The sequence below is a fragment of the Thrips palmi genome, unplaced genomic scaffold, assembly GCF_012932325.1.
Source record: "Thrips palmi isolate BJ-2018 unplaced genomic scaffold, TpBJ-2018v1 HiC_scaffold_19, whole genome shotgun sequence".
NCBI lineage: Eukaryota > Metazoa > Arthropoda > Insecta > Thysanoptera > Thripidae > Thrips > Thrips palmi.
The window spans coordinates 7997700-8014526 of record NW_023144628.1 but is presented as its reverse complement, the minus strand read 5'-3'; the positions used below and the strand labels follow the sequence as shown (position 1 = coordinate 8014526).

General features: G+C 57.9%; 1 protein-coding gene across 1 annotated transcript; it reads left to right on the top strand.

Annotated features, from left to right (window-relative positions):
- Positions 1 to 169: 169 nt before the first annotated feature.
- LOC117646426 (endothelin-converting enzyme 1-like) lies at positions 170 to 16212 on the top strand. Its single transcript, XM_034387345.1, has 15 exons — positions 170 to 1371; positions 11676 to 11811; positions 12147 to 12305; positions 12380 to 12591; positions 12677 to 12883; positions 12969 to 13096; positions 13200 to 13303; positions 13382 to 13503; positions 13587 to 13682; positions 13761 to 13942; positions 14088 to 14198; positions 14278 to 14545; positions 14623 to 14718; positions 14812 to 14888; positions 14980 to 16212. Exons 1-15 carry the CDS (start codon positions 850 to 852, stop codon positions 15083 to 15085), a joined length of 2526 nt encoding a protein of 841 aa, XP_034243236.1. The 5' UTR covers positions 170 to 849; the 3' UTR covers positions 15086 to 16212.
- The last annotated feature ends 615 nt before the right edge of the window (positions 16213 to 16827 follow it).

The following is a 16827-nucleotide window of genomic DNA, read 5'->3' as shown; positions in this document are numbered from 1 at the left end:
CGGACGCTACGCCCCGCCACGCCTCGGCGCACCACCAGCACCAGAACCACCACGGCGACGGCGGGCTTCACGACGACTGTGTAGGGTCGGCACGGCGGCCCAGCCACGCTACGCCCCTGCCCGCCGCGGCGGCCCGGCCCGCACGGCCCACCACACCACCGCCACCGCCACCAGTTGCGCCCCGCACTCTGCCGCGTCCGCGTCCCGAGCCGAACCGAAGCCGAGTTGGGTCGAGTGTGCTGTGGGAGTGCGGCAGTGGTGGACGCCGATCGCGACGCCTTCGCGCAAGGCTGGTTTGGCGGACTCCGGGGGACATCCCTTGCGCCCTGGCAGTGTCTGGGAGTGACTGGGGGCAGTCGTTGGGTTGCCGCACAGGGAAGTCCCGCCGAGGGTGGCCCTGCAGGGCAGACCCCAAGGACAGCAGGACTCGCAGGGACGTCCCACCGTCCCATCCCGGCCGCCACCGACTCGACGCTCTGCCTGGAGCTCCTGGAGTTCCTGCAGCCGGCTGGAGTGACTCCAGTGGCGTCGCTGGAGCGCGGTGCTGCGCGGCGTGGCCTGGCGTAGCGCGGCGCGCAGCCTAGCGGCCTTACCTGCCCGAGAGTCCTCGGCCGGTCCTCGACCCGGCTCCCCGGCCGCCTCGGCTTGGCACCTTGGCTCGCCGCTCGGCTCGGCGTCTCTTGGGTCTTCTTCACCTCCGTCTACCTGAGCGGTGCGCGGCGCGCCGTGGCCGTGGGTGCAGTGCTTTAGGGTCCAGTTCAGTGCAGTGCGTGCGCGAGTGCGTGTGTGTTTGTGCGCGTGTGCGTGTACCGCGTAGTGAGTGAGTGCTAGCATGCCAGTGCAGTGAACATGGCGAACGAGAAGAAGAAGAAGAAGGCCAACGGGGACACGACGGCGCTCAACATGGAGCCCCCCGGCAAAGTGGGCAAAGCCGGTACGGCGGACAGCAACGCCAACGCGGAGCGCCAGCCCCTGACCGCCAACAACCACAGCAGCAGCGCGGACGCGGAGCGCGCCGACGCCGACCCGCTGCCGGCCTCGGACCCCCACAAGGAGAAGCTGCTGGCCGCCGAGGAGGGCGACGTCGCCGCCACCGTGGTGAACGGCGCCAACGGCGGCCCCAAGAAGCCGGGCCTCGCCAAGTCCGGCACCATCGACAGGCTGCAGATGCGGCGCCGGGAGCTGGAGGAGCACCTGCGCACGCGGACGGGGCTGTCGCGGCAAGGCCTGCTGTGGGCCATGGCGGCCGTCATGCTGCTGCTGCTGCTCGCCGTCATCACCCTGTCGCTGGCCGTGGCCTGGCCGCGCATCCCGCACCGCCTGCAGTACCCCGCCTGCACCAGCACGCCCTGCCTCATGTCTTCGGCGCAGGTAACAGTGTGGTAACAGCAAGCAGCACGTCTTCGTCGGGGAGCGGCCTGCGCCGTGCTCTGCATGCCACGGCGACGCCACGGCGACGCCGATGCCGGCGCGCCCAAACAATGCCGTGGCGCGTGTGTCCGCCCCGTCCGCGGGGAGATCTCCATCGCGGAGCCGCGGAGCCCCTTTGTTGCGTTCGGCGACTCCAGCCGGCTGTCATAGCGCGAGGTGACTCGCGGCCGGATTACTCATGGCCGCGGTGACGACGCCTCCTGGAACCGCGGAGCCGCGGAGCGCGGACTAAGCTCCTGGGAAATGCTGTGCTTGTGCTGCGGGAGGAAGCACTTGACCGGAGTGCTAGGCCCCTCACCCGCACCCACCTTTCCGGCGCGTTCGTTTTGCGTTGGGAGCCTCATTCCCTCCGCGTGCGCCCTCCCCTTCCGCCCCCCCCCCCCCCCCCCCCCCCCCGGCTCCTCGTTCTCGCCTTCCTGCGCGGCTGGGCTCGCGCTCCACTGGCTCCGGCCGGCCGGCCGCCTCCGGCCGCTCCAGCCCGGCCGATGGGCGGACGGACGGACGGACCGGACCGGCCGGCCGGCAGACGGGCCGAGGTGAGGTGAGGTGAGGTTCACCACGCCGACGCCGCCGAGCCGGGCTGCGGGTGGGTAGTGGGTGGTTCAGGGCAGTACCACTACCACAGGGCAAGAATGCGCTCGAAGCTCGTACTCGACGCGGCCTGGCCCTTGCTGGGCCTCTTCCTTGCCTCCCGGCCCTGACGGCCTGATGGCTTGACGGCCTGGCTGCCCATTGGCTGCCCCGCCCCCCCGAAATGCCCCGTAACGCTCCCAAGGACGCAAGGGGCCGGCGAGGAGGGGCCTCACAAGGGAGCCTCACACTCGAAACTCCACGCCGAAACGCCCGGGAAGCCTCTGCGGCTAGCGCTAGCATTCGATCCGATCACCTCTCGGTCGCCGCGGGTAGCACGCATTTCAGCAGGACAATGTCACTTCCCGCGGCTTTGCGCCTTTTCCTGGAACCCTGGTCAAACGCTCCTCCGGACCTCGGTTCTTCCGGCAGGGTGCAATCCAGTGCAATCGAGGCGGGCGGCGTGTTGAGCCGAGCTGACCATGCTCACCGCACGCCACTTGTCTGATTGTCAGATTACCGGGCTGCTTCATAAAGATGTCGCCGGCCCGTTGACTGTCGTTGACTGCTGACTGCCGCGGTCCAATTGTCGGAGTGAGGACCGGACAGGGCACTGTAAATGTGTCATTACGGCAGGTGGAATAATAGGCAGATGGGTCGGCGACCCGCCACTTTGGGGACCTGATTCCGAGGAGTCGTTCTCGTCGCTCTCGCACTCACGGGGTGGCCCGTATGGGTGCGAGAGAGACACAGCGACGGAACGACTCTCAGAATCGGTCTGGGCCGATAAGGCAGTGGCACGCCACGGCACGCCATGGCCAGACGATAATCTTTACGTGTCTCGTTAGTGCCTCCGTGCGTCCCCGCCTAGTGTCGTCCTCGGGTAGGGGTGTTTGGACATAACCCCCTGCCCGGCCTGCCGTGTCGTCACCCTGGACTGCCTGGACGTGACGTGGCGGCCGGAGAGAGTCACTGGTGGGTGGCAGGAGAATGGAGATGCAGAGATAGAAGTTAGCTGCCTCGCAGACTCGCAGGGATCTAGCTTTTTCGGTCCTTTTCGTTTTGTTGTTTTGTGCTGTGGCGCAGTAAACGCCGGATGAGGGGCATATAGTCTGCCCGATCCAAATGTATGGGCGCATGGATAAGCATCGTCCGGTGATTTTTGTTTTTGTTTTATTTTGCGCTCTTGTTCGTGGGCAGCAAGGCAGCGTAGAGCACGCTGCGCAAGCAGCCAGCAGCTGAGGAGGTCGTCGGTCAGCCAGGCATTGGATGTCCACTGCAGCCACCTGCTTGTCGCGCTCTCTTCGCTCGTCTCTCTCACTCGTGGGGCCGTTCTCCATAAGAGCGAGAGAGACAGCGACAGCCTGCAGCAATGCCGAGCAATGCAGCGCGACATTGGCGGTATTGCCGGTGCCGCTCAGTGCTTTACGACCCGAGCGGCCGCGACGCGACGCCTTTCCATTTCCCGTCCGCGTCGCTGTTTCCGCTGTTTTCTGCCGTTTCCCGCCAAAAATTTGGCGAACCAGCAACATTTCCCACGCACGCCGACAACCGACAACCCTGCTTTGGCTGGTCCGCCCAGCCCAGCCTCCCCCTGCGATGTTTTTGTCACATGTGTGACGACGTGAGTGCGCGTGTGTGTGCGTGCGTGTTGTTCCCCTTCCTATTCATCCGTTGGCCCCAGACCAGCAGCCCCAGCCTGCGTCCCGGGAAGGACTCCCCGCCTTGTCCAGGAAGAGCAGTGGGTGCAGCGGGTGCCCCCGGTGCGGCCGGCCGGCTGGTTTGTGTGGTTTGTGTGTACGGTACCGTCCCACCCAAAAGCGCGGCAGGCATGAGAAGCACAGCGGGGCGCGAGCGTCGTTTCTGTCTCTGCATTCAACGATTCAACCTGCTTGCGAGACGCTTGCGAGTGGGAGGGCGTGGCCGGACCGGGCGGGGCGGGGCGGGGCGGGGTGCTGCTGACAAGATGCGTGCCGCCGTTCGGGCCTTTTGCCGTTGGCGCTGTTGCCTGCTCTCCTGCCGATGACCGGCTCCTTTTTGGAGGGAGGCTCAGCCTCAGCCGCGTAAAACCGGACGAATAAATCGACAGCTTTGACAAGCTTTATCTATTTGTCTTCTTTTTCCGATTGCGTTCCGCGTGGCGCGTTTTGTTGGCGGCACTGTGCTGCTCCGGACCGCCGTTCCGCCGTTCCGGAGTGAGGAGGACCGCCCGCTGGACCTGCTGGGTGGCGGCGGCGCGCACTGGGTGCACCGGACTCGCTGGACGTAACGGCCGAGACGCTCTCGGCCTCACGGAAGGAAAGAGAGTGATAAAGATAGAGATCGACGCCGTCCCTGCTGCGCTGCCGCGCTAATTTATGTGACGGCCTCTGCCACACCTCAGCCACCCCAGCCCTCGTGGGACGCGGGGCCTCATTGCACGCTGCACGCACTAGAACTAGAATGCACAGCCCTTGCTGACGTTGGCGAGTGCTTCGCGCGGTTCAGTGTGCACTGCAAGGACCCTAGGCGTCCTGTCCGAGGCGGCGGGGTGGCGCCGGGCGGTCGCGCCCCGCGGGGTGCCATAATCGGCCATAATCACAATAACACTCCATGATCTTGGCTCGCCACTGTTTGCGATGTTTCCCCGCGGCTTCCCGCCCGGCCAGCCCGCCACAACGCGAGATGGGTTGGGCATGGCCGGCGCTGGGGGCTGGCGTCGTCCCGTGGAGATTCCAGTCGTATCGGGGGAGGGGAGGGGGGACGGACACCGCACCACGCCTCTCGTTCCAGCAGTTCCAGCCGGCTCACTCGGGGTCTCCTGGAATGGTCCAGCCGGCTCGCAGCATCACTTCCTCGCCTCCAGCGTGCCTCCAGCACAAAGCTTCCCCCCTGCGGACGGGACGGGCGTTCTGCCAGTCATGGCACGGCCTGGCGAGGCGTCGCTGAGCACACAACACACAACCAGAGTAACTACAACATTTTTTCCGCCGTCGTGACGATGGCGGCGCGGCCACGCCGTTTGCCAAGCGCCTCCCTGCCCTGCCCGCCCCGCCCGCCCCGCCCCGCCCCGCCCGCCCGCCAACCCGCTACGCCTGCCAGGACCCCCCGGCCGGCAGTCCTTCGAAGCGCGCTGGCGACGCTGGCGTGCCAGGTGGTTGCATTGCATTCTGCCGCATTCTGCATTCAGCACAGGGTGCGCATTGCAGACACGGCTCTCCGTCTCCCTCGCACATACGTCTCCGGGACGCCCCGTGAGTGAGATGGAGACAGCGCTCAGTCTGCAGTGTCAGCATCAATGGGCGCGGTGCAAGTCGAGACAGTGTGCAAACTGCCGGCCCTCGGTCCCTTGGTTCGCAGGGCGCTGCCGCGTGCTTCCTGCAGGAATGTTCCCTCGGTACCCGGCAAGGCGTACCCGGTACCGGTACCACCCGGGTACCCGCGGGCCCCGCCGGGCCGGGCCAGGGCGGCCAGGGCGGCCAGGGCCGGGCGCGCGTTTTGGTCTGGCAACGCCGCCCCGAGCGTCTTCATTGTTTCATCGCCTCACGTTTACCCCCTCCCCCTTTTCCCTTTTCCCGCCTTCCAATTTATACTCTGTGCAGGAATGACAATGTGGCCAAAGGGCGGGGCGGGGCGGGGCGGGCGACGAGGTGGAAATCGCTGCGGTTGTTCGGATGCCGGATCGAGGCGGGCCACGGCGGTCCGGAGGTGTGCCAACACGACAATTTCCACTGCGTATTTTACATGCAGTTGCCAACTCCTGAGCTGTAAATAAATCTTCCTCGTAGATTCGATCTGTGATTGTTGTCAAGATGGCATTCCCTGGATCAAAGAGGCTCGGCAAGCGGCGGGGACGCGCCCGGCGGACGGCGGCCCCGGCTGGGGAGGCTGGCCGTCGGCGCCGTCGGCCGTCCTGCGTTCAAGTTTCTCCTCTCGGACTCTCGGACCGCCAAATACGCCGTGGCTGCCCAACCAGTCTGCCACTTCGGCCAGCCCGGGGCGGGGGGCGGGGCGGGGGGTGGGGTCTCATTGAATATGTTGATGGCGCGCGAGGTCCAGCCAGGCATGGCCAGGCAGCGCGGCAGGTGAAGTGAAGGTGAATAATGTGACGCTCTGGCTCGCTTTCGGGCATTCGGGTCGCGCCGTGGCCGTGGACGCCACTTCGGACGGACTCGCACTCCGCGACACTCGGAAGAACGACAAGTAGAGGCACAAATCGGAGGCGTTTTGGCTTGGCGGTTCGTAGGACGCGCGCTCCCTGCACTGATAAAAGTTATTCCGCGCCACGTGCGCTGCGTGACGAAGTGACGGACGCGCGGCGTGACGGGGCGTCGTGACGCGTGACGCGTGCGTCGTGACCCGGAGCGGAGGAAGGCACGTCGCGGCGTCGCGGCGTCGCGGCGTCGGCGTGGCGACCAGCGCGACCAGCGCGACTCGACCCGCATCGGCGTCGGCCCGTGTACCTCCATACGGCCCGGGCCGGGCCTGCAGGGCAGGGCAGGGCAGGGCAGGGCAGGGCAGCCGGGGGCCGACGCCCTGCCCCGCAGTCCTGCAGGGCTCCTCGCCCCTCGCGCTCGCACTGCCGGTGACTGTACAGTTCGGAAAGGAGAACAGTTACAAATGGAGCCCCGCGTGATAAATGAGGCGGTTCACCGATTCACCGCGTCCTCGTGACCAATCCAGCGGGACTCGGACTTTATCCGATGGCTATAGCCAGCCTCCCCCGACAAATGTGTTTTGGCTTCGCTCACCAAATCGTGGTGTCGTCTTGCAGCGGGACTGAAATCGCGTCGTGATCGCAATGTTCTGCGATTTGCATTGCTGCAGTTTGCGCGCGCACTTTCGATGATCGACGGGACGGTATGATTAGAAATTCGAAACGCCGCCGCTCCTTTTACGAACGTGCCCACGCACGCGCGTGCTCACCGAGTGCGCGCACGCCGCTGTCAGGTGGCGACTGGCTGCCGGCTCTTTCTCTGTCTCTGCCATGGAGGTGCGAGAGAGCGCCCGGTGGCGGCGGCGGCGCCGCCACGACATCGGGGTCTTCTGGCCCACTGTGCGCCGCCGCCGCCCTGGAACGGTGGCGGCGCCTTGAAGCTTGCCTTGCGGTCGGCGGGTCGGCGGGTCGGCGGCGAGGTGCGGTTGGCTCTGCCGGCCGGGATCAGCGCCGCCAATGATGGACCCCCTAGATTGAACCCTGGCCGCAGCCACGCTGCACGGAAACCTCCTGCTGCAGCTCCCCGGCGTACTGGCGTCCTCGTGCTGGTGCACTGACCGCCGCGAACCGCCGCCAGCGCCCTACTTGCACCGCGCTGACGCGGCACATGGCAGGCCGACCCACCGGGCCGGTCCGGCCGGCTGGCAGGGGCCTATATCTGCAGGCTGATTCCGAACAGTGCCCTCTCCTCTCTCTCGCACGCGTGGGGCCGTGGGGCGTTGCGTTCCGTAGGGGTGAAAGAGCGACAAGGCGACGTTCGGAGTCAACCCGCTGCGGGAACGCACGCACGGCGCACGGCGATCGGCCTACGGCTTCGGTGACGCCCGGGACACGGACGACACGGACGCGGCGTGCGCTGCCAGGGCTGGACTGCCTGCCCAGCCTAGCGGTCTGGGGGATGCACGACGCACGTGTACAGCTGTGCGGCGTCACCTGCTCGTTGCGCAAGCACCCGGTGCATACGCCTGACGGTACGGCCCCGGGGTGCGTGCGCGCCTTACCGGTTACGCCACCGCCTCGGACAGCCCCTTCGACACCGCGAAGTCCTCGGCGCTGTACTACTCGTGGATTCGACCGCGGTGTCTATGTTTAGCCAGCGCCCACCCGCGTGGAAGCCCTTGCTCGCCGTGTCCAGCCACCTGGACAATCCCCGCTGGAGCTAGTGATCCAGAAGGCTGGCTGGATCAAAGGGATGGGCGCGGTGTGGGTGGCGACGGCGGCGTGGCGGTGCGGTCCGCGGTTATTTTCGTGGAGCACGCCGCGGAATGCTTTCCACCGCGGCCACGACGAGGGCCACGACGTCCTCGTGGACTCGCAGGACTCCCTGCGGCGGCCTGCCTGCGACCTCGCGACTGCCATGCGTTTCCGTTATCGCCGGAAGTCCTGGCGTCCTGCCTGGTCCTGCAGACTGATTCCGAGGGTCGTTTGCGTCGCTCTGTCTCTCTCGCACCTATGCGGGACGCCGCCATGGGTGCGAGAGGGACCGAGCGACGCACTCCGAATCAGTCTGCTGGCCGTCCTCGCGTTCGACGGCCAAGGCCAGTCACTGCACTGTTGTCCCAGTGAAGCCCGCCAGGAGGAAAGCCCGCGCACTCTCAGGTTAGGTTAGTTCCGGTGTCGTTTTCCAGGGCACCCTTCTGTGCTGCTGCTTCGGAATGCTCTCCGCGGCGGACCCGCGGCGTCGGGTGGCTCTCCCCCCGGGGCCAAGGCGCCAAGGCTCGGCCGGGCGCGGCTGCGCGGCGCGTCACTCGATACAGCACAGCCCCGCTGTGTCGCCGTTGTGTCGATTCACACATGCCCCTCCGCGGCCGCGACGCCGCGACGATGGCGGCGCCGCGATGCGTGGATGGGAAGGGCTTCGCCGCTTTGAGGAGGAATCTGGCTCAGCGCGCTGCCGTGCTGCGCTTGCTGCGCTTGCAGTGGCGCGGAGCGACGGAGACAGACAGAGGCCTTTGTGATTTATTTAGGCCTCCCGGTCGTGAATCGCCCCGCAGGGATTGGGAATGGGGGAATGGCATGGGGAATCGGGAATTAGGCCACCAGAGTGGACGCCTCGCCTCCACGGCCACGGCAGCCACGGCCTGGCCACGGCGCCGACGAAGGCTCGACGAGGGAGACGGAGGGAGCAGCCAACAGCTGGACCCAGCTGTGGAAGACGTCTCCGAGTCGAAAAGGGGGAAAAGGGGGAGGGCGCTACACATGTGAATATGGGATCGTTCAAAAGAAAAGCGGGGCAATCACAAGGGAGGAGCAGAAGGGGGAAAGGGGGGGGGGCTTCGGATGGGTGCGCGCAGCATCATCGGTGGCACTGCTTTGTGTACTTGGCGGCCTGCTGCAGCATGCATGCATGCATGCATGCACAGAGAGCAAGAAGAACAAGAAGGACATCGTCTACGCCGGAGGGAGCTGTGCTTTTGTGGTGTGCTGCCGGGCCTCAGGGGGATGGCGTTTCACGAGGTTTCACAAACACGGCGTTTTCGCGCGGCAGGGTCCAGCGGATCCGATGCAGAGACGCAGAAGACGAGCAGGCGGGCAGGGCAGCGCGACCGGAGACGGCGCGCCAGCCGTGAGAAGCAAGGAACGGCGCGGGGGGCGTCGTCGCCGTGCTCCGCGTGCTCCGCGGCGCGGCCAGGCGGGCCAGGCGCACACGGTTCGACGACTTGGACGATGATCGCCGCCCCGCCCTGCGGCCCCACTCGCATGAGTGCGTCAGCGCGGCCCCGCCGGCACCGCACGGCTCGCACCCCTCGCAGTCATTGGAGGGGAAGTAACGCGGAGGCCGCGGACTCTTTGGGCCCATCAGCGACGCGTCACTGACGCGGACGTGCCGATGGACGCGGCGGCGGGGCGGACTGCGGACACACACGTCGGACGGGACGGGTTTAGCGCGGTTTAGCGGGCGCGTCCCGCACCCATCGGCCATCTCGGCGTGCAGTTCGCGCCTGTTTACGTACACTGTACACGCCGCAGCCTGCCCAGCCTGCACAGCCCAGCCGGACGAGCATGTTTGTTCACGCCTCGCGTCCATCGTCCTCCGTCCGTCTCTCTCACTCCCCGCGCCCCACATCCGCGGCGTCTCCGTGGTCGTGGTGGCATCACACATGACGGACGCCCCAACCGGGCCGCCAAGGCTCCGGCTGGTCCAGCTCGTCGTCGGGGTGGGTCGAGTCGAGTCGGGGCGGCTAGGCTAGGCTAGGCAGGCGGCTAGTGCATCCTGTTCGTTCTTCCTGATGAGGAAGTGGCGTGGTTCCCGAAGCAGGACGTCTCGAGAGCGAGAGCGCGATGGCGTGCCGCGGCGTGCCGCCCTGCCCTCCGTCGTCCCCCGCGGAGGGGAGCTGGGAGCAGTGCGTCGCGTCGCGAGGACCGAGGACTTTCTTCCTTGCGGCCGCCGAACAGAGTCCTCGTCGCTCTGTCTCTCTCGCACTCACGGGGCGCTCCATCGGGGCGAGAGAGAGGGCGACGAAGCACTGCAGATGTGTGGTGGAGATTAGCCAAGGGAACGGGTTCCGAGTGCTGTGGCCAGCAGCTCCCCCTCGAAGCCAAGTACCTCTAGCGCGCCGTCACCCCGTCACCCCTTCAGCGCGGTGTATAGTTCGAGAGGCATTACTGCTGCTGCAGCAGGGCGGCCGCGGCCAGACGGTGCCCCTGCCAGACAAGCGCTGCTTTGTCCTAGACTTTGTCCAAGCCGGGTGCGGGATGCTGGATCAATGGTCTGGCTGTGCTCCGCCGCTCCGCGCTCGGCTGGTGTGATCGTAGTGTGATGCTGAGCAGGCCTGTGTTGCCTACCTGCCGGCGTTGCGGCTGATTACCGGAAGCCGGGCAAAGAGGGGGAGGGGAGAGGGGGTACGCCTGGTACGCCTCCGCACTGCTCACTGCAGCTGCAGCGATGCGTCCAACGCGTCCGAACGGCTGGCGGACCGGCGGCGCGCGGATGGTCAAGGTCGTCAAGGCTGAAGGTCGAGGCCAGTCGGCCGCTTCTTTACAACTCTCCTCGCACATGCAACAGTGTACCAACGCCACTGTTGTCGCGCGGGTTCGAGTACCAGCGACTTCTGCGGCCCGCGCCACTTTGTTTCTCTCGACACGACTTGACGGGCTTCGGCCCTGCGTGGCCCCACTCAGGATGCCGCCGTCGGGGCCCGAGTCGGGGCCCGAGTCGGGGCCGCGCCCAGCGCCCCGCTGCTGCCGCGCTACACAGCAACACCCTTCCGCAGTGTCTGTTCCGCTCCATAGGGTCGCGAAGGAAGGCCTGTGGGTGGACCGTCGCGCAGTCGCGCCTCGCCCTCGTCCTCATCGTCCCGGGGCACCCGATTGCGTCACGTGAGCGGCTCGACTCGAGCACCGCCAGCTCTGGAGCCTCGGAAGAAGGCGGCGTGCTTGGCCGCGTGTACAGGGCGCGGCCGCCGTGGTGCGGTGGTGTGGTAGCAGTGCCGCTGCAGCTGTAGACCGATGCCGAGAGTCGTCTTCACCGCTGTCTCTCTCGCACCTAATCGGGACGCCCCACGAGTACGAGAGGGACAGAGCTACGAAAGCGACTCTCGGAATCCGAGTCGGAATCAGTCTGCTGGCCGGGCTGCTGCCGCGCTGCGTGTGATCTCATCGCGTCGCCTGGTCGCCTCTCCCCGCGCCGCCATGGCGCCGCGCCTGGGACTTCCCTTCTCGGCTGCTCGCTGCACTGCACCACACTGCGCCACACTGCAGGCGGAGCGCGGGCCAGCTGGCCGCGCCGGCCGCGCCACTGGGTGGCCTCGCGACTCTCGCGGCTCGCCAGCCCCGCCCGATCCCGATGCGTGCGCGTTGTGCGTTGCGCGGATTCGCGGCCAGCATGCCAGCGCACAGCGCACTCGATAATAATAAATCGGCCGTTTTCTGCTCCAACGCCTCTCTGTCGCTGCCGATGCCGCGCCCCGCCCCGCCCCGCCCCGCCCCGCCCCGCCCCGCCCCGCCCGACTCAACGGCGACGTGCTTCTTGTTGCAGATGCTGCCCCGCATGAACCCCACCATGGACCGCTGCACCGACTTCTGGAACTTCTCGTGTGGCGGCTGGCTGGACAGCACGCCGCTGCCGGCCTCGGCGGGCCGCTGGGACGAGCAGGAGCAGCAGAGGGCCCAGGGTGAGGACCAGTGAGGACCAGGCCAGCAGACTCATTCCGAGAGTCGTGGCCGTCTCTCTGTCTCTCTCGGGCCTACACGGGACTACTCGACCCATGACTGTGTGTGTGAGAGAGAGAGGCCGTCCACCGGGAGTCTGTCTGCTGCGCCTTAGCGACGAGATTCGTTTTGCACTAGCGTCACGCTCTGTAATCTAGGCCAATGGATAGGAGGATGCGCCAACCGCGGATGTACTCAAGTGACATCTGATAAGATTTCTAAAGTTTCTTGAGAAAATAAAAATAAAAAGGACTAATAAATGACCTTTATGTTTTCTGTTTTAAATCCTGGTTTGCAGGTAGAGACAAAGCTCGACGTCTAATATCTGTACTAAATCATCCTACCAACTTTAAGTCCGTACCCTGGAAGTTGAAGTACTTTTACGAATCTTGTATGGCCTTGGACAATGTTGAAGCTGACAGAGAAAGACCTCTAATGAAGATTATAAGTGAACTGGGTAAGGCAGTGTGATTAGTGACTTTTGCACTTAAAAAAATTTAAGCAATGCAATAATACAAAATTGGTGTACAGGAGGTTGGCATGTTCGCCGTGAATTCAGTTTATTATCATGGGACTATAAACGTGTCCTGACCCTGCTGCACTCGAAGTATGGAGTGGAACCATTCTTTGGTATATCAGTTGTCACTGATGTGAGACGGCCCAACCAGAGCATCATCAAGGTTGGACCGTCAGCATTGGGGCTACCAGATCGCTCCTATTATTATCGCCCTGTCAACAGCCCAGTAAGTTAAAAATACCCTTAAATTAATGAATCAAAAAAATTTAATTTACAGACAGAAACATATTTACATTATTTTCTCTCTCTAGGTTGTTTTGGCTTACAAACGTTATTTGAAGGATGTTGCTCAACTTCTTGGAGCTATAAATACAGATGCCTCTTCATTTAGTGAGGAAATGTTCTATTTTGAGAGGCGCATTGCAGAAATATTGTCGGAGAATAGTACTCTGAAAACTGATCCGATTGCTTCCTATCATCGCCTTACCCTCGCAGAATTGAAAGTATCAGCTCCATCTGTAAGTATGGCTATGAATATTTTATTATTATTTAAAAATTACGGTTCAGGCATATTCACGACATTGACATTTCCTATTTTTTCAGATACCGCTTCATGATATTCTGCTTGCCAAGTTCCCTCATGGAAATATAGACGATAGCATGGCCTTGCTTGTTCCTTCTAAAATGTACTTAAGTGAGATCTCTTCCATCATTTCCACAACAGATAGAGGGTGAGAACCGTTTCTGTTTGATCTGTATGATTTTGAAAAGTAAGTTCATGGATCTTTCAGACTCCGATTTCTTAATCATGTTGAATTCTGATTTTTGTTTTAGTGCTCTCAACAACTATCTCATGTGGAGGCTTGCAAGTGCATACATGCCTTATTTGTCAGAACACTTTAGAGATATCCTCAGTTTACATCAAAAGGAGATGGCTGGTAAGAATTTTTACTACAATTATCTTACAGTAGTTTGACACCTCAATCTTCTAAGGTCTTTCTATTACATGCTTTCAGGTATAAAGGAATCCTTCGATCGGTGGGAAATGTGTACTGCTACTCTACAGAAATTTATGGGTTTTGCTTTAACTTCACTCTCTCAACGAGCTAGTAACAATTCAGACAACGTGAAAACTGTGGTAAATTTTCATTACTTATGTTGTGAGATAACTTGTGGTGCGAGACATTTTCCTATCCCTAAACTATTTTGTTATCTTGGCAGATCACTGAAATTTTTGAGGAAATCCGAGCCACAATCCAAAAGAATATTGAGGAGTCCTGGTCTCCAAATGAACTGCGCACCCATGTTGTGGATAAGGTAGTGTAGCCATTTGATCTAAATTTTTTCTACATTAACATTTTTTTAATGTTTCCCTTATTATGATTTTTTTTCCAGCTGACAACATTGTCACTTCAAGTTGGGCTGCCAGAACCTTTCTCAGCTGATCGCTACTTAGAAGATTTATACATGCATCTAAATGTGCAGAAGAATGATTTTTTCCAAAACATTTTGTATGGGATTACATACCTTCAGGAGGAACAGGAGCGCAGATTGAATAATCCATCTGAGGAACACAGGTACAGGGAAACAAATATCATACATGTATTTCCATTTCCACCTCATAAATTTTGACCAATTGTTTGCTGTAGAATGAGGATTTGACTGATACTATTTGTCTTTATCTTGTATTAAATTAATTCTTGTATATTTACATTGCTCTAGGTGGATTGATGCTGTGACCGGTTTCCATGTAGAATACATTCCTACAGCCAATAAAATTGTGGTCCCTCCCAGTGTCCTGAACGCTCCGTTCTTTGACCCTGCTTACCCACTGTATGTATGAAATTGCCTACCAACACATCACAATTTTAAATTATTGATTTGATTAAAAGATTTTGTTCAATTCCCACAGGCCTGTGCTTTTTGGCCGCATTGGCGTTCATCTGGCAAGAGCAATTGTTTCTGCCACTTTACCGTGGAACAACTTGTATGCTGCCAATGGAAGTCTTTTGGGTCCATTGGATCCTGCTGTCAACCAGTCCCATCTTATGACCCACCAAGCAACTACATGTCTTTCAAAGTTTGTTATTTCGAAAAAACTGGCTGAGCTTCCCTGGACTGCAAACAGGACTGCTCTGGATACAATTCAATGGGTTGCCTCTGTGCAACAGGCTTATGAGGTTGGTTCTTTGCTTCACCAGTGTTACTTAGAAAATGATATTTTAAAATTATAATTTAATATATTTGTTTATTCTAGGCTTTTGTGAGGGTGGAAGAATCTCTCCAGCATACACACCAACCAGCGATGGAGAGCATGGAACCGAAAGAACTGTTTTTCTTAAACTTTGCACAGGTAGGGATCTTATAGCTTTGCACTAAAAAGTTGGAAGTGAAGATTATTGGAGGAATTTTTATACTTCATCGACTTTATTTTTTATTTTTTCAGAGCTTGTGTGCAAAGAGAAGTCCAGAGCAGGCAGACTTAGATGAAGTTACCAGCCCTTCCTTAAGCAATGAATCAGTGTAAGAATTAATAAACCATTCAATGTGTTTCATGAACTTAACAGACAACTTAACAGACAGCTTTCTAATTCACAAATTTTATAAATTTCAGGTTGCAGGTGGTCATATCACAGTTGAAGGCATTCTCAGAAGTCTATCATTGTCATGGCGATTCTTCACCGTCCTATGGATATGAGTCATGTCCACGAGTTTTTTAGCATTGGCAGTTGCTACTGCCTTCAAATATGGCAGTATTAAAGTGTAAAACTTGAATCACTTCTGTAAAAAGATCTCTGCACATTAAGACATGAAAAGTAACTATTGTAAGTTCAAGTCCCTCCAGAGTTCATTGTTTTTCTGCTTTGTATAGATCTGAATTATCCAGTCCAGTTGATTGTATTGTACGTGTATTGCCTCAGAAAGTTTCTCAGAAATTCCTGGGCAAATACTTTTGTGCCAACATGAAGCAAACATGAACAGTGATGAAATTTCATCACAATTCACATCTGAATAAAAATTGAATTATGCTATATTATTTATATGCATAGTACTATATGTCTATAAGTCATATTGACTTAGCGTTCAATCAATGGCATTTATTATAATGTATGAGGATACATTTTGCTTTTCAAATCATTTTAATACGTATCCCTCTGTACAACTAGTTAAATTATTCAAAGTAGGTTACTTTCTAAATGACACTGTATCCTGTATCCCTGAATATTGCTTTGTTTGGGACTGAAGATTTTAAAGCTGTTCAAGCTATTGTTTTGTCGACGCATCATAGACCACCACTCTTTTGTATAATATTGATGCACTGTTGCAAGCTATTTGAAGAACATTGTAAGAGTAAACTCATTCTTGAGACAACATCTGGATAGATTAGGTAGAGTGTATGTTCTCAAATAGAAAGTTGTACAAAGTAATTTTTTGATCATAGTGTCATTTCTTCTTAATGCTTAGAAAATGATAGACTACATAAGACAAGACAATTTTATTTTGCAAATGAGTGTTAAAATTCTGTGATAAAGAGTATATTTAAAATGTAAGATTTATGTTATTTTTAATGATTTCACAGTATTTTGTCCTGTAACAACTGTACTCCGTTAGTAAATTATACATAGCTAAATGTTTTTCCTATCCCTTTCACGCTCTCATTCATTATCAGTATCATCCAGTTATCCTTGTCGGATGTGTCACTCCACTAGTACTCAGTTGTGTCCCCATGTAGAATGGACCAACAAATAAACATGTTAAAGAGAAGTGAAAGCAGAGATGATCTGTGGGCATTGCAATGGGTATCTGATAGAAAAAAATAAAAGGCAACCCATGTATTATATATAGATATATATATTTTGTTTTATTTCATTCAGTCTGTCATTGTTTGTGTAAACAAAACAAGATATCAATTGGGGCTCACTTCCACTTGATCATGGTCACAAAAAAAACACCCACTCCAAGTCAAACTTCCTCCCTCGAACAAGCATTTTCAAGTACATTTTTGTTAACATAGTGTTTGAAACTTTAGAATTACAAGGTGGCACAGGCAAATTAAGAAGGCACTAACGCAATCTGAGCCTGCCCCAAGTCCAGTGCAAATTTGTTCTTCCTAGCCTTAAATAAATAGATGAGAATTGCTCAGACAAAACTCAGTTTTTTGTGTTTTCTTTATAAAATAGTCATAGAAATCAGAAAAATTCTTGTAACAGATTTTGCACGTTACCTTGGGTTTTGGCAAGGTAAACCAATCATTATACCTTCAAAATACATGATTCAATCTCTGAGTATCACTAAAATAGTTCATGCATTATATATATATATATTACACATATAAAAAGCTCTGTTAATTCACAGGGTACAGTACAAATCAAAAGTCTGAGCAGCTTAGGTTGCACCCAAGGTCTCAGAATAAACTGTTTCACATGTCCCAATAATGGGTCACTTTTAGTAATTAGATAAA

Excerpts from the sequence above, each read along its gene's own strand:
- LOC117646426 (XM_034387345.1), top strand. The coding sequence starts at position 850 with ATGGCGAACGAGAAGAAGAAGAAGAAGGCCAACGGGGACACGACGGCG. Across the intron at positions 12,306-12,379 it reads GAAGATTATAAGTGAACTGG|GAGGTTGGCATGTTCGCCGT; the intron begins GTAAGGCAGTGT and ends ATTGGTGTACAG. Across the intron at positions 13,504-13,586 it reads CAGACAACGTGAAAACTGTG|ATCACTGAAATTTTTGAGGA; the intron begins GTAAATTTTCAT and ends TTATCTTGGCAG.